The sequence below is a fragment of the Oncorhynchus mykiss genome, chromosome 8, assembly GCF_057628025.1.
Source record: "Oncorhynchus mykiss isolate SJ-2025 chromosome 8, ASM5762802v1, whole genome shotgun sequence".
Classification (NCBI taxonomy): Eukaryota; Metazoa; Chordata; class Actinopteri; order Salmoniformes; family Salmonidae; genus Oncorhynchus; species Oncorhynchus mykiss.
The window spans coordinates 51179638-51204821 of NC_143029.1; the positions used below are offsets into that span (position 1 = coordinate 51179638).

A 25184-nucleotide genomic window follows, 5' to 3' on the forward strand; every position below is an offset into this window, starting at 1 on the left:
TCGCGAGCCAGGGAGGGGGATGGGAACAGGCGTGACACCAACTAGTGAAAAAAAATATCAGAATTGGGCTGCCTGTCTAAATGCAGCCAATGAAATGTAGAACCTGTTTGGGAAAGATTAAAGAGTATTATTTAAATGCTAATACATTCATTTTGTTTTAGTAAAATAATTATTTCCAATGAATATTGCCCCTGTTTATGATTGAATATGAATGATTGATTTTAATTTCACAACAAAGTCTATCAAATCACAGTTGTTACTCAATTCTGATGTAGCAATGGACACTGAAAATCAATTATATAAATCATTTCTAGATAGCTACACATGATCTAAAATGATTCAGTAAGCCTCCAGTTTATCTAGATTAGAATGAACACTTTATCCATTTGAGATAAAGTGGTAAGGCTATTTTTAAAACACATAACAGTAGCCATATATTGGATTAAACATTACTACAAGGTGTTTAATTTGATTACATATTTTGAAGAAGGGTCTGTTGTTGAAAAAACGTAATCTTGGGTATTTGGGAATGTAGTGCTTTGATCCATTTTGCTCGGTCAAGGAGGATCATGGCGGAAGTGGATGTCAAGAGTGAAATGAGAAGCGAGGCGAGTGGAGTTAGAGAAGAGGAATGGAGAACGGTAGTATCAAAGAAGGGAATGAAAAAGAAGAAATTGTTGAAAACTGAAGGGGATGATAAGTGTATGTCGGACAAGGACCACCTGAAGTGTCATGCTTCGAACTCTTGAGTAGAGCACCTGTTAAAGGAGTCATCTCTGGGGTGTTGGTGGAAATAAAGGAGGAAACCCTTGCAATGAGAAGCCCAGGTGTGGTTAGGCCCATTGCATGACCCGCATAGTGAATGGAGTAATGGAAGAAAGTTTGTCAGTGCTATTGTTTATGATAATGAATACCTCCCTACGCATGTAAGAGAACCATGTAAATAATATGTAAATAAAGTGGATTTTGTGCCGTTCATTTGCAAATGTGAAACTACACGGATCAAGTAGCAAGGAAGTCAAAGAAATTGGCCATCATTGTGGCTGCGGCAGGAAAGTATCTGGGGCATCAGGAATTCACAGCGGAAGAGTTGCAAGGGTTATATGCAACGGAAGATGTGTGTGTGTGTGCCCCCCCCCCCCCCCCCCCTCCCCCAGGCTCCTGAGCCTGTGTAGGGATCAGACATGGATTATTCATTTTAACAGTAGAGGAAAGGAGAATATTGAGTGACTTTCTGGTAGTCAGTATGAGTATTTTTATCCACATATTTTTTTGTCTTTTGTGATCTTTTATTTTCATCCCGAACAGTAGGTGGCAGCAATACAACTTTAAGATCCATTGTAAAAACCCTAACGAATATAATTTTTGCTATCGCGATACTACCCGTACGTGAACACACGTCAGACGAGCAGTGTTGGAGGATCATGGCGGAGCGCAGGAGGCATAAGAAACGGATCCAGGTAAAATCATTTTAACGCTAACTGGCAGAAGATAATATTTGGTTTGATATATTACAGAGTTGAAAACCGTTCTTATTTCGGACATGGCAATATGTATAAGTTTCAGCAACAGGCTAGTTTTATATGAAGGGAATCTTGCTGGTGAATCGATGCAGTTGATTGGCGAAAAGCTGCTAGTAGCAGGTAGCTAGCTAGCTAACGTTAGCTTGCTAGCCACTAAAATATTTTATTTTGCAGGAAGAATGTTCTCTGTAGACCGTTATCTGTAACCCGAATATTTCACTGTGTCGGGGTATCACAGAAACCAGGGGTGTAGTATTCCGTTGCAAAACGTTTTGAACGAATTTATTGGGCAAATTCAGGTACGTCCCCCCCGTTACGTTTACTCTGTATGCTTCCGTTTTTCATCGGAAACATACTAATGAATACACCTCATGTATTGAACGCTCGCGCAAAACACGTAACCTACTTATTAACATATTTTAGCGAAACTCGGTATCTTACTAGCTACCATCACAAATGACAGTAGCTAGCTGACTTAAAGCAGGCAATGTTGCGGTTGTAACCAAATGTGCAGGCGTGTTTGAGTGTTTTGGTATGCATAAATACTGTTTAGCAAGCCAAATGCCAATGATGTGCCAGTACATCCTCATTCATTAATGTTTGATGGCTGCACGAAAATAGCCCATTTCTCATTTTCCAATCGATGCCGTAACTTAACGTAGATAGTATCAGGATTTATTTTGAGATGTATTGGTCATTTGCTCAAATTGCAATACTTTTACCAGCAAGACTTGAGACAAACTTATAACGCGCTTCAACGCGACAAACCTGATGATGACGATAAAATACCTCACAAACCTGATGATGACGATAAAATACCTCACTGCAGTGCTAAGATTACAAGCAAAATTTCATAAAATTGCAGCCCAAATCCTATTTATTTATGGCAGTTTTCTCCGGAAAGAACAGGACATGTCATTATTATGCAACAGCTAGAATGCTATCAATTCCTTTACCTCCTGTTTTCGTGCTCTCTCACTCATGGTATGGTAATAATATTCAGGAATAACTGCTTGTAATGTTGCTTTACCATGAGTGAAGTGAACGTAAAGCGAGCATAGCCAAAACAAACACACACAGTGATTTATTATACATACAGTGAGCAAAAGCTGCATGGGGCTTTAATAACATGTATTAAATAATGTTATTAAAATAAATTGACTCAGCCGCAAATGTATACCTGGATGCACATGTATCAACTTTGAAACATGGCTTCCTTTGTTTGGGCTAATGGCTATGCTAATCTGGCTTCTATCTGATTATCCTCACCTGATTGTTCAGATTTGGACCTTTATTTATGTGGTCTGATAGACTTTTGTTTGGCTAGCTAGCAGGCAGATTACTGGGACTTGGCCAAGACGTTGGCTAGGGTTGGGCGGTATCCAGATTTTCATATCGTCATACCGTTTCTGTACCATACCAAGGCACATAGTATTACTGAATATGCACATAAGCGGAGCTATAAAAATAACGTGTGTGTAGTACCAGTCAAAAGTTTGGACACCTACTCATTCAAAGGTTTTGCTTTATTTGTACTATTTTCTACATTGTAGAATAATAGTGAAGACACCAAATCTATGTAATAACACATGAAATCATGTAGTAACCAAAAAAGTGCTAACCCCTCTACTTTTTTCAATTCCCGCCTGAAGACATACCCAAATCTAACTGCCTGTAGCTCTGGCCCAGAAAAGGATATGCATATTCTTGGTACCATTTGAAAGAAAGCACTCTGAAGTTTGTGTAAATGTGAATTGAATGTAGGAGAATATAACACAATAGATCTGGTTTAGATAATACAATGAAAAAAAACATATGTTTTTTGTTATTGTTGTATCATCATCTTTAAAATGAACAAGATAAAACAAACATTCAGATAGGATGATGGGGACAATTTCAGTGAAAAACATAAGAGGGCAACAGTACTTGTGCAAAGTTTCAGAATGATAACTCCCAAAATGAGTGTGCTACGTGACATTTATCATGAAGTCACCCAGGTGTCCCACACAAGTAGCCCAAATGTACCCAAGTGGCCAAATTGGTGAAGGTATACATTTTGAAACAAATAACTAATGTATTCTAACAAAAATGGGGGGAAAAAATATACATTTACAAAATAATATGGGTAACTATTTACACACTTTCAATATTTGGAAGACCCTCAGTCCTCTATCAAATCTAATTTATTTATATAGCCCTTCGTACATCAGCTAATATCTCAGAAACCCAGCCTAAAACCCCAAACAGCAAGCAATGCAGGTGTAGAAGCACGGTGGCTAGGAAAACTACCTAGAAAGGAAGAAACCTAGAGAGGAACCAGGCTGTGAGGGGTGGCCAGTCCTCTTCTGGCTGTGCCGGGTGGAGATTATAACAGAACATGGCCGAGATTTTCAAACGTTCATAGATGACGTGTTACAAACAAACAGTTGATTGCAATGAAACCAAACATGACTGGATAAACGCACGTTTAGTGTGCGTATTTACATCGAATGTTTCGTCGAAAGTTGAATGAGACGTAATTCACAACACAAGCGGTTCACAAAATGTTTCGTGTTAGGCTATAAAAATTGATTTTTTTCAAACAAAATACCACTCATTGTGTTACAATGAGCCTTGGGATTGCAAACGGAGGAAGATCTTCAAAGGTAAATTATTTATTTTATTGCAATTTGTGATTTTGTTACGCCTGTGCTGGTTGAAATAGTATTTTGGTATGGGGCTCTGTCCTCAGATAATCGCATCGTATTCTTTCGCAGTAAAGCCTTTTTGAACCATGTGAGACACTTGTATTTTCAGGAATGTTTAATATTACTATTTATGTAGCACTCTTCCATTTCACCGGATGTTGTCGAACGGGATCTATGCGCAGAGAAGTTCAACAATATAGAATAAATATACAGGGATACAAACTTGTCACTTCGCTGATATTCTCAGTTTTGATCTCAAAATGGGTCATCCATGTGAATCACGTAGATCCTCCTGGGAGAATCTGTTGGATACTCCTTGCGTCGCCTCTTTTTGCCCCATTCTCAAAACCCATTGGAGGAGAAGGTCAGAGAGGAGGGACCTCTGGCTTTCTCATCCAATAGGTTTTGAGAAGGGAGAAATTTTCCTGCTGTGTGATCAGTAACGTTACCTTCTCTGGTGGCTGTGTCATCACTCACTGCACTTAACAAACTTTGTTCCTGATTTGGAATTTGGAATGCAACTCGGTAAGCATCCTGTGTTTGAAATAATGCTGCGGTTTATTGTTAAGAAGTGAAGTATAGTACCTGTCAAGTTTGGACACGTACTCATTCCAGGGTTTTTTACCATTCTCCATTGTAGAATAATAGTGAAGACATCAAAACAAAAATAACACATGGCATCAAATCAAAATATATTTTAGATTCTTGAAAGTAGCTACACTTTGCCTTTATGACAGCTTTGTACACTCTTGGCATTCACTCTTTTCCTACAGTCTTGAATGAGTTCCCTCATATGCTGTGCACTTGTTGGCTGCTTTATCTTCACTCGGCGGTCCAACTCATCCCAAACTATCACAATTGGGTTGAGGTCGGGTGATTGTGGAGGCCAGGCAATCTGCTGCAGCGCTCTATCATTCTCCTTCTTGGTCAAATAGCCCTTACACAGCCTGGAGTAGAGGTTGACCAATTAATCGGAACGGACGATTAATTAGGGCCTATTTCAAGTTTTCATAACAATCGGAAATCTGTATTTTTGGACACCGATTTGGCCAAATTAAAAAAATATATATATTTTTTTACACCTTTATTGAATCTTTATTTAACGAGGCAAGTCAGTTAAGAACACATTCTTATTTTCAATGACGGCCTAGGAATAGTGGGTTAACTGCCTTGTTCAGGGGCAGAACGACAGATTTTTACCTTGTCAGCTCGGGGATTCAATCTTGCAACCTTACAGTTAACTAGTCCAATGCTCTAACCACCTGATTACATTGCACTCCACGAGGAGCCTGCCTGTTACGCGAATGCTAGCATTAAACTTATCTTATAAAATCAATCAATCATAATCACTAGTTAACTACACATGGTTGATGATATTACTAGTTTATCAAGCGTGTCCTGCGTTGCATATATGCGGTGCGTATTTGTGAAAAAGGACTGTCGTTGCTCCAACATGTACCTAACCATAAACACCAATGCCTTTCTTAAAATCAATAGACAGAAGTATGTATTTTTAAACCTGCATATTTAGCTAAAAGAAATCCAGGTTAGCAGGCACTATTAACCAGGTGAAATTGTCTCTTCTCTTGCGTTCATTGCACGCAGAGTCAGTGTATATGCAACAGTTTGGGCTGCCTAATTTGCCAGAATTTTACGTAATTATGACAACATTGAAGGTTGTGATGAACAAGAATATTTAGACTTATGGATGCCACCCGTTAGATAAAATACGGAACGGTTCCGTATTTCACTGAAAGAATAAACATCTTGTTTTTGAGATGATAGTTTCCGGATTCGACCATATTAATGACCTAAGGCTCGTATTTCTGTGTGTTATTATGTTATAACTAAGTCTATGATTTGATAGAGCAGTCTGACTGAGCGGTGGTAGGCACCAGCAGGCTCGTAAGCATTCATTCAAACAGCACTTTTGTGCGTTTTGCCAGCAGCTCTTCGCAATGCTTCAAGCATTGAGTTGTTTATGACTTCAAGCCTATCAACTCCCGAGATTAGGCTGGTGTAACAGATGTGAAATGGCTAGCTAGTTAGTGGGGTGCGCGCTAATAGCGTTTCAAACGTCACTCGCTCTGAGACTTGGAGTGGTTGTTCCCCTTGCTCTGCATGTGTAAGGCTGTTTTGAGGGTGGCTGTTGTCGTTGTGTTCCTGGTTCGAGCCCAGGTAGGAGTGAGGACAGGGACGGAAGCTATACTGTTACACTGGCAATACTAAAGTGCCTATAAGAACATCCAATAGTCAAAGGTTAATGAAATACAAATGGTATAGAGAAATAGTCCTATAATTCCTATAACAACTACAACCTAAAACTTCTTACCTGGGAATATTGAAGACTCATGTTAAAAGGAACCACTAGCTTTCATATGTTCTCATGTTCTGAGCAAGGAACTTAAACGTTAGCTTTCTTACATGGCACATATTGCACTTTTACTTTCTTCTCCAACACTTTGTGTTTGCATTATTTAAACCAAATTGAACATGTTTCATTATTTATTTGAGGCTAAATTGATTTTATTGATGTATTATATTAAGTTAAAATAAGTGTTAATTCAGTATTGTTGTAATTGTCATTATTACAAATAAAGAAAATCGGCCGATTAATCGGTATCGTCTTTTTTTTGGTCCTCCAATTATCGGTATCGGCATTGAAAAATCATAATCGGTCGACCTCTAGCCTGGAGGTGTGTTGGGTCATTGTCCTGTTGAAAAACAAATGATAGTCCAACTAAGCGCAAACCAGATGGGATGGCGAATCGCTGCAGAAAGCTGTGGTAGCCATACTGGTTAAGTTGCCTTGAATTCTAAACAAATCAGTGTCACCAGCAAAGTACCATCACACCTCCATGCTTCACGGTGGGAACCACAGATGCAGAGATCTGTTCTCCTACTCTGTGTCTCGCAGCGGTTGGAACCAAAAATCTCAAATTTGGACTCATCAGACAAAAGGACAGATTCCCACCAGTCTAATGTCCATTGTGAGTGTTTCTTGGCCCAAGCAAGGCTGTTCTTATTGGTTTCCTTTAGTAGTGGTTTCTTTGCACGAATTCGACCATGGAGACCTGATTCACACAGTTGATGTTGAGATGTCTGTTACTTGAACACTGATGCATTTATTTGGGCTGCATTCTGAGGTGCAGTTAACTCGAATGAACTTATTCTCTGCTGCAGAGGTATCTCTGGGTTTTCCTTTCCTGTGGCGGTCCTCATGGGAGACAGTTTCATCATAGCGCTTGAGGATGTCTTAAAGTAATGGACTGTTATTTCTCTTTGCTTATTTGTGCTGTTCTTGCCATAATATGGACTTGGTCTTTTACCAAATAGGGTTATGTTCTGTATACCACCCGTACCATGTCACAACACAACTGATTGGCTCAAAAGCATTCAGAAGGAAAGAAATTCCACAAATTAACTTTTAACAAGGCACACCTGTTAATTGAAATGCATTTCAGGTGACTACCTCATGAAGCGTGTTGAGAAAAAGCCCACAAGTGTGCAAAGCTGTCATCAAGGAAAAAGGTGACTACTTTGAAGAATCTAAAATATATTTTGATTTGTTTAATACTTTTTTGGTTACTACATGATTTCATGTGTTTTTGTTGTTTAGATGTCTTCACTATTATTCTACAATGTAGAAAATAATCAAATAAAGGCAAAACCCTGGAATGAGTAGGTGTGTCAACTTTTGACTGGTACTGTGTGTTTCAACAGCGCAAATTATTACACACACAATGTACGTTAGTTAGCAAGCATCTAAGTTGGCAATCTAACATTACCACCCCCAAATGGATAATTGTGTAAGTTTGTCATATCGAAATGAATGACTGAGCACAGAATGCATTCTTACGAATCCTAAAAATAGAAGACCAAGTCCAGAGCGTGATGTCATATCAGAACGAGTTCTTCATCCAATATCACGCGTTCCCAAGCCAGCCATTATCCTACCCAGCTGCTTCTCTGTGTCCGTTCGCATCTCCATCGGTTTTAAAATGTTATTTTCCCGCAATGGCGAGCTGAGGTGTGCAGACGGTGATGGGGTTCCTGTTTCTCTCAAGCCTATGTTTGTTATACTCTGGGTGTATTTGCATATATGCAATGTGGTGGAACAGGGCTGCAACCACAAACTTCCTCTGTGTAGGCCTACCGGCACTCACCTGCGCTGTCTAGACTGCCTCATTTGAATTATGCAACAGAATGTGACAGCCATAATTCATGTGTGTCAATAGCAGGATATCACCTGTGATATCCCGATACTACTCATTATCATGATACTTGCTCTGGTATCACATCTTTAGTAAAATGTTGATAATGTGACAGCCTCATTCTGAAATGCAGTTTACACTGTTTCTGTGAAAAATCATTGTTACCTTTTTGGGCCCTCGTCAGCTTGCATATAACTTCAACCTAAGACTGTCTATAATGTTGACTAGATAGACACGTGACCGCTCTAACAATGGAAATACATGCCCTCAAAGATAGAACGCAGGTGGGAGGGGTCAAGATCAGGTGGGACCATTATAGCCAATGAAAGGGCATATACTCGTGTGAACAGGCCATAGAGCAAGAGAACGCATATTTGGATGAGTGCCATTATAGTGTCTGTGACAGCCTCAATGGCCATGCTAATGATATCTCCATTTTAAAATAGTACATTTTCTTCTTCATTGGCTGATTGCTCCCAGCTCCTAGGAATACCCACACTTTAAAATGGTGGAAGTCCTAAATGGCAATGTTCACGCTAAAACGGGTTATATCCATATCTATTACAACAGACAACTCTGATATGAAGTCCTTTTTTCTTTCGTTCAAAGTTCCAAAAATGCCACTTGTGTTTTACTTATCACTACATTCTTAACAACCTAACCATTACGAAGCTTCTATTAGATTAAATAAGACTCACGTAGCTAATTGGCAGTTACATTTTTTGTTGACCATATTTGACACCCATTGACCTCCATAAAAAAAATCCTCACTTCGTGGGCATATTTTCGTGGACAGATTTTAGGATGAGTAAAACCTCTCGCTTCACCTCTTCCTCTTTGATTCCACACATGAGGATAATACAAAGAAGGGATCAACTGATTAGGGTGCAGGTGAGTCCAGTTAAGGTGTACTGGGGGAAGGAAGTCCCGACTCTGCAGGAACCTGGAAATGTATGTAACTGGTACTGGGTTGTGTGTGAGGAAGTGAGTGGGAGTTTCCTTCAACTTGACCTAAAGCCCACCCCTGCCCTGGGTTAACTGGCTGATCTGCTTCACAGGTCTGATATAGAAGTTATTTACTATGGTCTATAGAACTAGTGAAAGGACAACATTTAGGCCTACTTTATTGTGTGTGTGTGTGTGTGTGTGTGTGTGTGTGTGTGTGTGTGTGTGTGTGTGTGTGTGTGTGTGTGTGTGTAGGAGGTGAGCGAGCCCACCAAGGAGGAGAAGGCAGTGGCCAAGTTCCTCCGTTTCAACTGCCCCACCAAATCCACCAACATGATGGGCCATCGGGTGGACTACTTCATTGGTCAGTAAATATGTTTCCATAAGCTTTTTTTGGTCGACATTTAGGAAGTTAGCATAGAAAATAGATGCGACTATTGCCTGCTAGGTTGCGTTTCCATGTAACGATCTTTTCGATTTTAAAAACTGCTGGACGGAATGCCGTCTCAATTACACACCCAGTGTCGCGAAAACCTAGTGTTGAATAAAAAAGTAGCGGTTGAAGTGTTTCCATTACCCATTTAGGCAAATTGCGCTTCAATAAATTGCCGATAGCCTGTATGCCCTCCCACCTATCTGTTTCATGTCTCAGGTATAGCCCGCGAAAACCAGCATGTATAGAATACAACAGACAAATATTTGCCTTAAGGTTACCTTGGCGATCTTGGGCACAGGGACTATGTGGTCTGCTTTAAACATTTAGGCATTACAGAGAGAGGTTGAAAATGTTGGAGGTCTTAGCGGGTTTTCTTAATGTCTTTGCCAACTTCTGTCTCTCTTGTCAGAACAGTTTGGGCTACACAATAGACTCTCACGAACACGTACATGTCGGTTGTTTTGCTCTAGGAAGCCCACAGGTCTCACAAGACTTGTCTGAAGGTCTCCCCGGTATCAGTTGAAAAAATTACTAGGAGTACAGTGCATTCAGAAAGTATTCAGACCCCTTAAATGTTTCACTTTTTCTAAAATAGATTAAAGTAATAATAAAAAATACGTCCTCACAATCTACACACAATACCCTATATGGAAAAAGCAAAAACAGGTTTTTAGAAATTGTTGCAAATGTATTAAAAATAAACTGATACCTAAATAAGGTAAGTATTCAGACCCTTTGCTATGAGACTCTAAATTGAGCTCAGGCGCATCCAGTTTCCATTGATCATCCTTGATGTTTTTACAACTTGATTGGAGTCCGCCTGTGGTAAATTCAATTGATTGGACATGATTTGGAAAGGCGCACCCTGTCTATATAAGGTCCCGCAGTTGACAGTGCATGTCAGAGCAAAAACCAGGTCGAAGCAATTGTCGGTAGACCTCAGAGACAGGATTGTGTTGATGCCAAGGTACCAAAAAATGTCTACAGCATTGAAGGTCTCCAAGAACACAGTGGCCTCCTTCCTTCTTAAATGGTGGTTCCAAACTTTTTCCAACTCTTCCTAGAGCTGGCAACCCAGCCAAACTGAGCGATTAGGGGAGAAGTGCCTTGGTCAGAGAGCACTCCACTAATCAGGCCTTTATGGTAGAGTAGCCAGACGGAAGCCACTCCTCAGCAAAAAGCCCATGACCGCCCGCTTGGAGTTTGCCAAAAGGCACCTAAAGGACTCTGACCATGAGAAACAAGATTCTCTGCTCTGATGAAACCAAGATTGAGCTCTTTGGCCTGAATGCCAAGCTTCATGTCTGGAGGAAACCAGGCACCGCTCATCACCTGGCCAATACCATCCCTACGGTGAAGCATGGTGGTGGCAGCATCATGCTGTGGGGGTGTTTTTCAGCGGCAGGGACTGGGAGACTAGTCAGGATCAAGGGCAAAGTACAGAGATCCTTGATGAAAACCTGCTCCAGAGCGCTCAGGACCGCAGACTCGGGACCTGGAAATAGCTGTGCAGTGACGGTCCCCATCCAACCTGACATAGCTTGAGAGGATATACAGAGAATAATGGGAGAAACTCCCCAAATACAGGTGTGCCAAGAAGACTCGAGGCTGTAATCGCTGCCAATAGTGCTTCAACAAAGTACTAAGTAAAGGGTCTGAATACTTATGTAAATGTTATTTCAGTTTTTATTTCTAATAAATTAGCAAAACATTCTAAAACCCAGTTTTTGCTTTGTCATTATGGGGTATTGTGTGTAGATTGAGGGGGGGGAACAATTTAATCAATTTTAGAATAAGGCTGTAATGTAAGAAAATGTGGAAAAAGTCAAAGGATCTGAATACTTTCCGATGGCATTGTTATATATATTTTATATGACATACATGAGTTTTTGTTAACCTCTCTGGGATATGTGGGTCCCACCAAAATCCAGTGAAAATGCATTCCAATATGTCCCATAAACATCACAAATGGTCCTTTTGTTCGATTTAATTCTGTCGATTATATATTATCGATTATATATCCAAAATGTCCATTTATTTGGCGCGTTTGATCCAGAAAAACACCGGTTCCAAGTCGCATGACTACAAAATGTCTCATAAGTTACTTGTAAGCTTTGTCCAAACATGTCAAACTACTTTCCTAATAGAACTTTGGGTATTTTTTTTACGTAAATAATCAATAAAATTTTAGACGGGATGATCTGTGTTCAATACCAGAGGAAAACAAAGTGGAGTGAGCTTTTCAGGTCACGCTCCTCTATCAGAGTACACTTCTCTCTACCGTCATTCTGAACAGTGTTACTTCATTTCTCAAAGGAAAAACCTCAACCAATTTCTGTTGACATCCAGTGGAAGCGATAGGAACGGCAGGAAAGTCGATTAGAAATCTGGATTCCCAATGAAAACCCATTGAAAAGAGAGTGACCTCAACAACAAAAAACAAAAAAAATCTGAACGGTGGCCAGTCCACTTCTTGCTGTGCCGGGTGGAGATTATAACAGAACATGGCCAAGATGTTTCTGATATTTCTGAATGTACTTTGCCCAGCATACACCCCTCCAACCAGACATGCTTTATCTACTCATTTGCTGGATGCAGAGTTCAACAGAGTTCAAGTGAAGGTTAAGCAAATCATAGAGAAAGCAGACTGTATTGCAATCATCTCTGATGGGTGGTCAAATGTTTGTGGGCAAGGAATAATTAACTACATCTCCACCCCTCAACCAGTATTCTACAAGAGCACAGACACAAGGGACAACAGACACACTGGTCTCTACATTGCAGATGAGTTGAAGGCAGTCATCAATGACCTTGGACCACAGAAGGTATTTGCAGTGGTGACAGACAATGCTGCGAACATGGAGGCTGCTTTTTCTAAAGTGGAGGAATCCTACCCTCACATCACACTCATTAGCCGCGCTGCTCATGCATTGAATCTGCTCCTCAAGGACGTCATGGCACTGAAAACAATGGATACACTCTACAAGAGAGCCAAGGAAATGGTTAGGCGTGTGAAGTGTCATCAAGTTATAGCAGCAATCTACCTCACCAAGCAGAGTGAGAAGAATAAGAGCACCATCTTGAAGCTGCCCATCAACACCCGTTTGGGTGGTGTTGTCATCGTGTTTGACAGTCTCCTGGAGGGGAAGGAGTCTCTCCAAGAAATGGCCATATCACAGTCTGCCGAAATGGACAGCCCCATCAAGAGGGTCCTCCTGGATGATGTATTTTGGGAGAGCGTGGTAAGCCGCCTGAAGCTCCTGAAACCTATAGCAGTAGCCATTGCAGGGATTGAGGGAGACAATGGCATCCTGTCTGATGTTCAGATTCTGCTTGTAAGAGAATGTAAGAGAATAAATCTGTACTGCCCTGCCCACTTCACTGTTGCTCCAGTTCTGAAATGCATAAAAAAGCGTGACGACTTCTGCCTGAAGCTCTTACACGCCGCAGCGTACATGTTGGACCCCAAGTATGCCGGCAAGAGCATCCTGTCTGGTGCAGAGATCAACAAGGCCTATGGTGTCATCACTACCGTGTCTCGCCACCTTGGCCTGGATGAGGGCAAGGTTCTTGGCAGTCTGGAAAAGGACACTTCCAAGCAAGGGCATTGGGATGGAGATGCAAAATGGCAGTCATGCCAACATCTCTCATCAGCCACCTGATGGAAGGGACTTTGTGGATCTGAGGCTCTTTCCCATGTTGCCTCCATCATCCTCCAAATCCCACCAACATCAGCCGCCTCAGCGCGCAACTGGTCCTTGTTTGGGAACACACACACCAAAGCATGCAACAGGCTGACCAATACAAGGGTTGAAATATTGGTGGCCATCCGGGCAAATTTGAGGCTTTTTTGAGCCTGACAACAAAGTCATCCTCAACAGGGTTGGAAAGTGACAGTGAAGATGAGGCCTCAGTCTGTTCAAGAGGTGGACATGGAGGAGGTCCAGGGAGAAGCCTGAGAGGAAGACAACCCAAGCTTTAGTTTCCAGACTATCATTTTACAGATGATAATCTGTTTTTGGGGAGATGCGAAGGGATCATTGGGGATCATTCAATATTCCCTTTTGTTGTTCAGTGAAATCATCCCATGTGAATAGTCAACTCATTTAATTAAAGTTAAATTCGTAACTAAATTGTTTTGTTTTTTATTTGTATTGGAAGGATTTAATCATTTGCAATTGTCTACTCACAAGGTAAAAGGTTAATGTTTCTGTCTCCAAGTAATATGGTAAATATATCCAATACAAAAAAATATACATTTAAATGCTGTTAATTGCATATATTCCCGTTAATTCCCATATACTCCCGTTACGTTTCCACCTGAATATTCCGCAAAATGTTCATCCCTAGTGTCCACATACTTTTGGTCAGTCTGTTTCCTCCTAATTAAGGAGAGGCATGATCTATTTATATAAAAGAAGCCTACTTTTAAATCTCATCATAACTAGCTAATTTGTTTTGTTTTTTTTAAAACATCAAATTATTGTAAATTAAAAATCCCATATATGTAGGTGGAACCTGCTCTATGAAAGAACCATCCAATGCATAAAAAGCTGAGGTAGAAAGGGGAAAAGCAAATCAACTCCAGTGGATATCTTTTGATACATTTTTTACAAGGCACTTTACATCATTGACACAAAATGGTTCAAAGGGAAAAAGAGTGCCTTGAAGTACATCAGTCTCTGCTGTCTGTTTAGAGATTAATAAAGGACTCCTTCTCGTGGAACTTGAGCTATTTCCAGAAACCATTATTTCAAATATCTATTTGAATGAGGCAAAATGGTTAAGTAAAGCACCACAAATGTGGTCTATTTAGTCTGTTATGGGACCAGAGGCTGGGGCAATTCGAGTGGGAGGGGGGGGGGGATTTCAACCTCTCAGATACACAATTCAAGAAGTATGTTCACTTTGCTTTTCTAACCAAAGTAAGAAATGTATTTCTTGAATATCTGAAGGACTGCCTTTGAAGTAGAATGTCAGTTTCATGAAATCTTTCAGGCCATTCATGTGTGAACCAAGGGTTATAGCGGTCTTTTACCCTTAATCTCTTATATGGGGCATGCTTATCTGCATCAGAGTTAAAACAGAGAGGTAAAACATTTCTGGGCCTGTTCCGATCGGAGATAGAGGACAACACACCCTCCCGACCAGGTCATACAGGAAATGTTGGTCATTGAAATGTTTTTTTGTAATAATGCATGGACACAATTTTAGATCGCTTAGTATCTTTAATTCAGGCAATGGGACAATGGTCACTGAGCTCGTTAGCAAAGACTCCATTGGCTGTATACTTTTATACGGGGTGTTTGTCAGAATGATTTCCAAAAGAGTAGATTTTTCATGGTGTTTTTAAGTTGGGGCGGGTTGGTTTAGTTATCAGTTGAGTTAATTTAGCTTAGTACAAATATATTTTGGTCTGTCTGATACCGGCATCAACCAATCCAGGTTAAGATCACCCAATGTTAATCATTCAGATTCAGCGTAGTTAGACAGCAAGTCAGACAATTTGCTAAGATCTATTGGGAAGGGTGATAAATTGCCACTAATGTTAGTTGGGCACGAATACCCAGGCCTACATTTAGGACAATATAATACAATTGTTTGTGGACTGAGGTGGATGTACACACCGCAACATGTAAGTAGTTCTTTATGAATATGGTGACACCCACACCTCTGTCAGATCTATAAACATTGTATCCATTCAGAGACACATCAGCGCCCGGCACAGACTTTAACCAAGTATCAGTAATTATCTAAATGTCTGTGTTAGTTTGAAAAGCCAGAATTACAATAATATCTATTTTCAAAATCAAACTTGACATTTACATGAATCCGTTCATGGCCTCAGCTATGGGATTTCAGATCAGACCGTCTCCAACACAAACATGCTATGATCAGTAGGTAACCCTCTACACTAAAAACATTAGGAACACCTGCTCTTTCCATGACAGATTGAACAGATGAATCCAGGCGACAGCTATGATCCCTTATTGATAAATCCATTTCAGTCAGTGTAGATGAATGGGGGAGGCAGGTTAAAGAAGGATTTTTAAGCCTTGACATGGATTGTCTATGTGCCTTTCAGAGGGCGAATGGACAAGACAAAAGATTTTAAGTGCCTTTGAAAAGGGTCTGGTAGGAGGTGCCAGGCACACCGGTTTGAGAGTCAAGAACTGCACCCCTGCTGGGCTTTTCACACTTAACAGTTTCTCCTGTTTATCACAAATGGTCCACCACCCAAAGGGCATTCAGCCAACTTCACACAACTGTGGGAAGCATTGGCGTCAACATAGGCCAGCATCCCTGTGGAAGGCTTTCGACACCCTGTAGTCTATGCGCCAATGAATTGAGGCTGTTCTGAGAGTAAAAGGGGGTGCAACTCAATATTCGTAAGGTGTTCCTAATGTTTTGTACATTCAAGCCATGGGTTTGGCTTGAAGTGGTATAGATACAAGATGGCTTAGAACTGTGCCATTTGGTCTGTCTCAAATGAAGATGTGGATTAATACAAGATTCAAAGGGGGTTACTTGTTTTGGCCAAAGACTGATATCCTATCACGTTTTAGTACCTTTTCAATGTTAGCCCCATAGCAGAGCTGCTGCTCTCAACAGTGTCAGTAAATGTGGTTTGCACAGTTGTGGGTTAAATGTCTGTGTGTGCTTCTGTGTCTGTTGGAGAGTAGTTTTTGTACACATCATATCCCCAGGGGCCAGGATTTCAGAATGTTCACCCAGAACAAAATAATTGTTTTCAGTGAGCCTATGCCCCAACCCCCCCCCCCCCCCCTTTTTTTTTTTTTGGATTAGTCTTGACGACAAAACTAGACCAAAGCTCTATATACCACATCACATTCAACAAACCAATATATTGTCTATGATCCCACAACAATTGTTTGGAATATTTCATCGCTGTCTCTTTATAAACTGAATTGAGACAACAAAGGATACTTTTGACCTGGATTGAGCCTTCTGATAACTGGTCCCACACATCAGCGGTTGACATGGCATGATAGCCATTGAGTTTCAACACTCCGTATCTCCATGTCTGTATGTTTGAACATGTTATCGGTTTCCCCATGTCAGCCTCCAAGGCAGTAGACTCTCTGCTGGACTCCAAGTGGGCCAAGGCCAAGAAGGGAGAAGAGGCTGTGTTCACCACCAGAGACTCTGTGGTGGACTACTGCAATAGGTGGGACCCACCTACCTTCAACAACATACCACACCAGACTAACTACCATCACTACCACGCTACACCACACTTACTACCACATTGACTATACACTTCACTATTTACCGTTAGTTAGTCAGGGTAGGGTGGTAGTTAACGACAACTTTACACTAGACTAACTATCTACCACACTGTTTCTGCTCTCCTTGTTCAGGCTGCTGAAGAAACAGTTCTTCCACCGCGCTCTGAAAGTCATGAAGAAGAAGCCGGAGAAGGACATCAAGAAAGATAAGGAGAAAGAGAAAGAAAAAGAGAAGGCTAAGGGCGACAGCGGCAAGGAGGAGGAGAAGAAGGGGAAGAAAGAGAAGAAGGATGCCAAGGATGCCGAGGCTTCAGATGCCAAGAAGGAGAAGAGTGTAAGTAAATTCTGTGAATATGTAGGCCATATGCATGTTATAAGTAGACCACTAAAGCAGTCTCATCATAGATATGGATCAGTCATATTTCTATAAAGACCATGAGTCTGATCTTGCAGTCTATTTTTGTTCAGGATGATAGCCCCGGAATGCCAAAGAAGAAGAAAGATGCGAAGAAGAAGTTCAAACTGGAGCCTCATGAGGACCAGCTCTTCCTGGATGGGAATGAGGTGAGTTGGAACACAGGGTAACCTCAGATAACAGGTTAGGATAGGGAAATATGAAAGCAAGAATTTCTGGATAAGTGAGCATGTTTCATTCAGTTGACATGTAGATGAGAAACCTCTTTAGCCAGAGGTATTTGTAATATCCGCTTTGAAGGAAGTGGAAAGGGGGATACCTAGTTAGTTGTCCAACAATGTATTCAGCTGAAATGTGTCTTCTGCATTTAACCCAACCCCTCTGAATCAGAGAAAGTGTACAGTTTGAGCGTTTTCGTATGTACAGTTTAATCGGAAGTTTACATACACCTTTGCCAAATACATTTAAACTCAGTTTTTCACCATTCCTGACATTTAATCCAAGTAAAAATTCCCTGTCTTAGGTCAGTTAGGATCCCCACTTTATTTTAAGAATGTGAAATGTCAGAATAATAGTAGAGAGTGGTTTATTTCAGCTTGTATTTCTTTCATCACATTCCCAGTGGGTCAGAAGTTTACATACTCTCAATTAGAATTTGGTAGCATTGCCTTTAAATTGTTTAATTTGGGTCAAATGTTTTAGGTAGCCTTCCACAAGCTTCCCACAATAAGTTGGGTGAATTTTGTCCCATTCCTCCTGACAGAGCTGGTGTAACTGAGTTAGGTTTGTAGGCCTCCTTGCTCGCACACACTTTTTCAGTTCTGCCCACATATTTTCTATGGGATTGAGGTCAGGACTTTGTGATGGCCACTCCAATACCTTGACTTTGTTGTCCTTAAGCCATTTTGCCACAACTTTGGAAGTATGCTTGGTTTTATTGTCCATTTGGAAGACCCATTTGCGACCAAGCTTTAACTTCCTGCCCGATGTCTTGAGATGTTGCTTCAATATATCCACATATTTTCTTTTCTCATGATTCCATCTATTTTGTGAAGTGCACCAGCCCCTCCTGCAGCAAAGCGCTCCCACAACATGATGCTGCCACCCCCGTGCTTCACGGTTGGGATGGTGCTCTTCGGCTTGCAAGCCTCCCCCCTTTTCCTCCAAACATAACGACAGTCATTATGGCCAAAAAGTTCAATTTTTGTTTCATCAGACCAGAGGACATTTCTCCAAAAAGTACAATCTTTGTCCCCATGTGCAGTTGCAAACTGTAGTCTGACTTTTCTTTTATGGCGGTATTGGAGCAGTGGCTTCTTCCTTGCTGAGCGGCCTTTCAGGTTATGTCGATATAAGACTCGTTTTACTGTGGATATAGATACCTTTGTACCTGTTTCCTCCAGCATCCTTTGCTGTTGTTCTGGGATTGATTTGCACTTTTCGCACCAAAGTACGTTCATCTCCAGGAGACAGAACGCGTCTCCTTCCTGAGCGGTATGACGGTTGCGTGGTCCCATGGTGTTTATACTTGCGTACTATTGTTTGTACAGATGAACGTGGTACCTTCAGGCGTTTGGAAATTACTCCCAATGATGAACCAGACTTGTGGAGGTCTACAGTCTTTTTTTCCTGAGGTCTTGGCTGATTTCTTTTGATTTTCCCATAATGTCAAGCAAAGAGCCACTGAGTTTGAAGGTAGGCCTTGAAATACATCCACATGTACACCTCCAATTGACTCATTATGTCAATTAGCCTATTATCAGAAGCTTCTAAAGCCATGACATCATTTTCTGGAATTGTCCAAGCTGTTTAAAGGCACAGTCAACTTAGTGTATGTAAACTTCTGACCCACTGGAATTGTGATACAGTGAATTATAAGTGAAATAATCTGTCTGTAAATAATTGTTGGAAAAATTACTTGTCATGCACAAGGTAATGTCCTCACCGAATTGCCAAAACTATAGTTTGTTAACAATAAATTTGTGGAGTGGTTGAAAAACGAGTTTTAATGACTCCAACCTAAGTGCATGTAAACTTCCGACTTCAACTCTACATGAATTCAGCACTTTGGTGTTCGTGTTTCCATGTGGCATTTGAGAGAATTCCAAGAAAAAAGGTTACTTCACAAAATAACTGTGAGGGTGCACTTTACGAGACAAGTTCTCCATGACATGTCATGATAAGACCCAAATTCTTTGCGACGTCAGTTTGCCAGGCTAGCTTGTTTCCATATGATGGCAGGTGGTTCAATGTGACATGCGCTGACTACACCATGTAATATCTGAAAACGGTGAATTGTGGTGCATTCAGATTTTCTTTCCCAAATAAACAAATATTTTAAGGTGAAGTGTAAAATTGACATTTACTCCACTTCCCAGGTGTTTGTTTGGATCTATGATCCGGTCCATTTTAAAACCTTTGCCATGGGACTGATTCTGGGTGAGTGGCATTGTAGTGTTAATTACCCAGAATATTACATTTTGTTGACATTTTTTAAACTACCTGATTTAAACAGTCATTCACACAAATGACTGAAGACTGCAACTGAATTGGTAAAGAAGAGATCAACAATGGTTATTTTCCACTCTACTAAGGCGTGTCTGTCTCTGTGTTTGCAGTAATTGCAGTGATTGCGGCCACTCTTTTCCCACTGTGGCCGGCTGAGATGCGTGTGGGTGTGTACTACCTGAGCGTGGCAGCAGGCTGTTTCGTGGCAAGTATACTGCTGTTAGCTGTTGGTAAGTGACAGAAAGAAAACACGCCTTTTTGGGGGGGGGGGGGATTGTCCATCAGCAGTTTCTCTTGTCAGTCACTCAATTAACCCATTTCAGCAGCAAAAAAAAACAATGTTTTGGATTCGTATTCACCGAATTCTCCAGTGTAAAAAAATGTGAGTAAATTGTAGAGATACCACCCATGACTGTATTTGTTAGTGAAAGAGACATGGTTGTTGCATTCATACATTTATTGTGTCCTATGGACTTCACCAAGTGAGATCTGTAGTGAATGTTATCATACATTTACATTTTAACATGTCATACGCATTTCACAAGGCCTAGTTTTACCCTAATTAACTCGCCTGAACTCATGCAATTCACTTTGAACCAAAACCACACCCATCATATTTCCCAGCAAGCTCTATTGCAGGTAGATGTTTTTATTGTTTCAATATCTGTTTGTGTTGACTGATGTAATTAATTAATCTTGTGCGACTCAAATATAAGGATCGAGTGTCTGCGGGTTTTCATTCCAGCCTTGATTGAACAACATTCCGCTTAAGGCCCCCAACAGGCTAAGGCAGACTCTTGACTGCACGAGCCAATGAGCCCCCACCCCCATCAAAGTTGCCCATCCCTGCTCTAGACACTTGTGTACTCCCTGAAAAGATTGGTTAGTTTCAGTCAATATGGTACTTTCAACATGTTCTCCTAATATGCTAGGTAGAATAAATCACAATCAAATGAAATTCCAATAAAAGGTTTGTTTTGTTCTTTACCCTTTTAATAGTTGATCTGGGCCCAATGGAACTTAGTGGAACCGACACCGTTTTAAGTACTTTACAGAAATGAAACGCATAGATGATCACAATATCTGTCTAAAATATAATTCACAGTTTATGCCTTGACAAAAAAATCCATTACATACAATAAGGCACCGTTGGCTGAATTAAATGGATGCAGTCAATGCATGATTAACAAAATTCACCCATAAATCGTTAAGTAGTCTAAATATTGCTATCAGGTTGTAAATCACACCTAGTATATTGTCTGCTGCCTTCAGTCATTCAGGGGATGAACTGTTTCGCCCAATCTTTTGGTTAAAAACGGAGGTGATTGGGAGTCAACACAATCATATTTTATCTACAGTGCCTTCAGAAAGTATTCATACCCCTTTACATTTTGTTGTTACAACATAAATTCAAAATTGATTCCAGTTGATTTCTCAAGTGTTCACACCCCTGATTCAATACATGTTACAATCACCTTTGGCAGTGATTACAGCTGTAAGTCTTTCTGGGTAAGTCTCGAAGAGCTTTGCAGACTTGGATTGTAAATATTTGCCCATTTATTATTTTCAACATTCTTCAAGCTCTGTCAAATTGGTTGTTGATCATTGCAAGAGAACCATTTTCAGGTTTTGCCGTAGATTTAAGTCAAAACTGTAACTCGGACACTCAGGAATATTCATTGTCGTCTTGGTAAGCAACTCCAGTGTAGATTTGGCCTTGTGTTTTAGGTTATTGTCCTGCTGAAACGTGAATTAATCTCCCAATGTCTGGTGGAAAGCTGACTGAACCAGTTTTTCCTCTAGGATTTTGCCTGTGCTTAGCTCCATTCCGTTTCTTTTTTTATCCTGAAACTCGCCTGTCCGTAATGATTACAAGCATACTGATAACATGATGCAGCCACCGCTATGCTTGAAAATATGGAGAGTGGTACTCAGTAATGTGTTGTATTAGATTTGCCCCAAACACAACTATTTGTATTCAGAACAAAAAGTGAATTGCTTTGCCACATTTTTTTGCAGTATTACTTTAGTGCTTTATTGCAATCAGGATGTTTTTGGAATAGTTTTATTCTGTACAGGCTTCCTTTCACTCTGTCAATTAGGTTATTCTTGTGGAGTGAACTACAATGTTGTTGATCCATCCTCAGTTTTCTTCTCAGTTTTCTTCTATCTCAGCCATTTAAACTCTAACTGTTTTAAAGTCACCATTGGCCTTTTCTTCCTCTCTTGAGTTAGGAAGGACGCCAGTATCTTTGTAGTGACTGGGTGTATTGATACAAAGTGTAGTTAATAACTTCACCATACTCAAAGGGATGTTCATTGTTTTTTTGTTTTTTTGTACCCATCTATCAATAGGTGCCCTTCTTTGCAAGGCTTTGGAAAACATCCCTGGTCTTTGTGCTTGAATCTGTGTTTGAAATTCGCTGCTCAACTGAGGGACCTTACAGATAATTGTACTGGATGTGTGGGGTACAGAGATGAGGTCATTCAAAAATTATGTTAAAGCCTGTTACTGAGTGAGTCCATGCAACTTATTATGTGATTTGTTCAGCAAATGTTTATTCTTGGAAGTTGTTAGGCTTGCCATAACAAAGGGGATGAATACTTATACTAATTTTCATTTGTAATTCATAAAAAAAAAATAATAATTCCACTTTGACATTATCGCTATTTAATCCATTTTAAATTCAGGCTGTAACAACAATGTGAAACACGTCAAAGGGTGTGAATACTTTCTGAAGGCACTGTATTTACGCTATTTTTGTGTGATACATACATACATACACGTATGTATGTATGTATGTATGTATGTATGTATACACACACACAGTGGGGCAAAAAAGTATTTAGTCAGCCACCAATTGTGCAAGTTCTCCCACTTAAAAAGATGAGAGAGGCCTGTAATTTTCATCATAGGTACACTTCAACTATGACAGACAAAATGAGGGAAAAACAAATTGTAGGATTTTTAATGAATTTATTTGCAAATTATGGTGGAAAATAAGTATTTGGTCACCTACAAACAAGCAAGATTTCTGGCTCTCACAGACCTGTAACTTCTTCTTTAAGAGGCTCCCCTGTCCTCCACTCGTTACCTGTATTAATGGCACCTGTTTGAACTTGTTATCAGTATAAAAGACACCTGTCCACAACCTCAAACAGACACTCCAAACTCCACTATGGCCAAGACCAAAGAGCTGTCAAAGGACACCAGAAACAAAATTGTAGACCTGCACCACCAGGCTGGGAAGACTGAATCTGCAATAGGTAAGCAGCTTGGTTTGAAGAAATCAACTGTGGGGGCAATTATTAGGAAATGGAAGACATACAAGACCACTGATAATCTCCCTCGATCTGGGGCTCCACGCAAGATCTCACCCCGTGGAGTCAAAATGATCACAAGAACGGTGAGCAAAAATCCCAGAACCACACGGGGGGACCTAGTGAATGACCTGCAGAGAGCTGGGACCAAAGTAACAAAGCCTACCATCAGTAACACACTACGCCGCAAGGGACTTAAATCCTATAGTGCCAGACGTGTCCCCCTGCTTAAGCGAGTACATGTCCAGGCCCGTCTGAAGTTTGCTAGAGAGCATTTGGATGATCCAGAAGAAGATTGGGAGAATGTCATATGGTGAGATGAAACCAAAATATAACTTTTTGGTAAAAACTCAACTCGTCGTGTTTGGAGGACAAAGAATGCTGAGTTGCATCCAAAGAACACCATACCTACTGTGAAGCATGGGGATGGAAGCATCATGCTTTGGGGCTGTTTTTCTACAAAGGAGCCAGGCCGATCCGTGTAAAGGAAAGAATGAATGGGGCCATGTATCGTGAGATTTTGAGTGAAAACCTCCTTCCATCAGCAAGGGCATTGAAGATGAAACATGGCTGGGTCTTTCAGCATGACAATGATCCCAAACGCACTGCCCGGGCAACGAAGGAGTGGCTTCGTAAGAAGCATTTCAAGGTCCTGGAGTGGCCTAGCTAGTCTCCAGATCTCAACCCCATAGAAAATCTTTGGAGGGAGTTGAAAGTCCGTGTTGCCCAGCAACAGCCCCAAAACATCACTGCTCTAGAGGAGATCTGCATGGAGGAATGGGCCAAAATACCAGCAACAGTGTGTGAAAACCTTGTGAAGACTTACAGAAAATGTTTGATCTCTGTCATTGCCAACAAAGGGTATATAACGAAGTATTGAGAAACTTTTGTTATTGACCAAATACTTATTTTCCACCATAATTTCCACCAAATAAATTCATTAAAAAATCCTACAATGTGATTTTCTGGATTTTTTTTTCCTAATGTTGTCTGTCATAGTTCAAGTGTACCAATGATGAAAATTACAGGACTCACTCATCTTTTTAAGTGGGAGAACTTGCACAATTGGTGGCTTTTTTGCCCCACTGTATGTGTATGTGTATGTGTGTGTGTGTGTGTATGTATATATATATACATACACACACACACACACACACACACACACACACACACACACTCTACTGGTCAAAAGTTTGGGGTCACTTACAAATGTCCTTGTTTTTGAAAGAAAGCACCTTTTTTTGTTACACGTTACAATAGTCATTTACGACATTAACAATGTCTACACTGTATTTCTGATCAATTTTATGTTATTTTAATGGACAAAAAAATGTGTTTTTCTTTCAAAAACAAGGACGTTTCTAAGTGACCCCAAAATAGTTTTGTACACACAAGTGTGTGGACACGCCTTGACAGGTGTAAAATTGAGCACACAGCCATGCAATATCCATAAAATGGCCTTACTGAAGGGCCTAGTGACTTTCAACGTGGCACCGTCATAGGATGCCAACTTTCCAATAAGTCAGTTCGTCAAGTTTCTGCCCTGCTAGAGCTGCCCCGGTCAACTGTAAGTGCTGTTATTGTTAAGTGGAAATGTCTAGGAGCAACACCGGCTCAGCTGTGAAGTGGAAGGCCACAGAAAGGGAACGCTGAGTCCTGTAGTGCGTAAAAATAGTTTGTCCTCGGTTGCAACACTCATTACCGAGTTCCATAATTCCTCTGGAAGCAACGTCGGCACAAAAACTGTTAGTTGGGAGCTTCATGAAATTTTTTTTTATGGCCGCGTAGCCGCACACAAGCCTGAGATCACAATGCCAAGCGTTGGCTGTAGGGGTGTAAAGCTCGCCGCCTTTGGACTCTGGAGCAGTGGAAACGCGTTCCCTGG

General features: G+C 40.7%; 1 protein-coding gene across 4 annotated transcripts in view; it reads left to right on the forward strand.

Moving 5' to 3' along the window:
- The first annotated feature begins 1383 nt into the window (after positions 1-1383).
- The window catches only part of LOC110530014 (translocation protein SEC62), a 28382-nt gene continuing 4581 nt past the window's right edge, over positions 1384-25184 (forward strand). The window contains exons 1-8 of one of the 4 annotated variants that reach the window (XM_090181858.1): positions 1391-1460; positions 7675-7741; positions 9625-9733; positions 16889-16994; positions 17188-17389; positions 17524-17619; positions 19849-19909; positions 20089-20208. In XM_090181858.1, coding sequence (XP_090037984.1) covers positions 9703-9733; positions 16889-16994; positions 17188-17389; positions 17524-17619; positions 19849-19909; positions 20089-20208 — 616 coding nt within the window. In that variant the 5' untranslated portion in view covers positions 1391-1460; positions 7675-7741; positions 9625-9702. Of the gene's footprint in view, positions 1461-7674; positions 7742-9624; positions 9734-16888; positions 16995-17187; positions 17390-17523; positions 17620-19848; positions 19910-20088; positions 20209-25184 lie in introns of all 4 variants that reach the window. The other 3 variants (XM_021612770.3, XM_090181860.1, XM_090181859.1) reach the window with 3 other exon arrangements.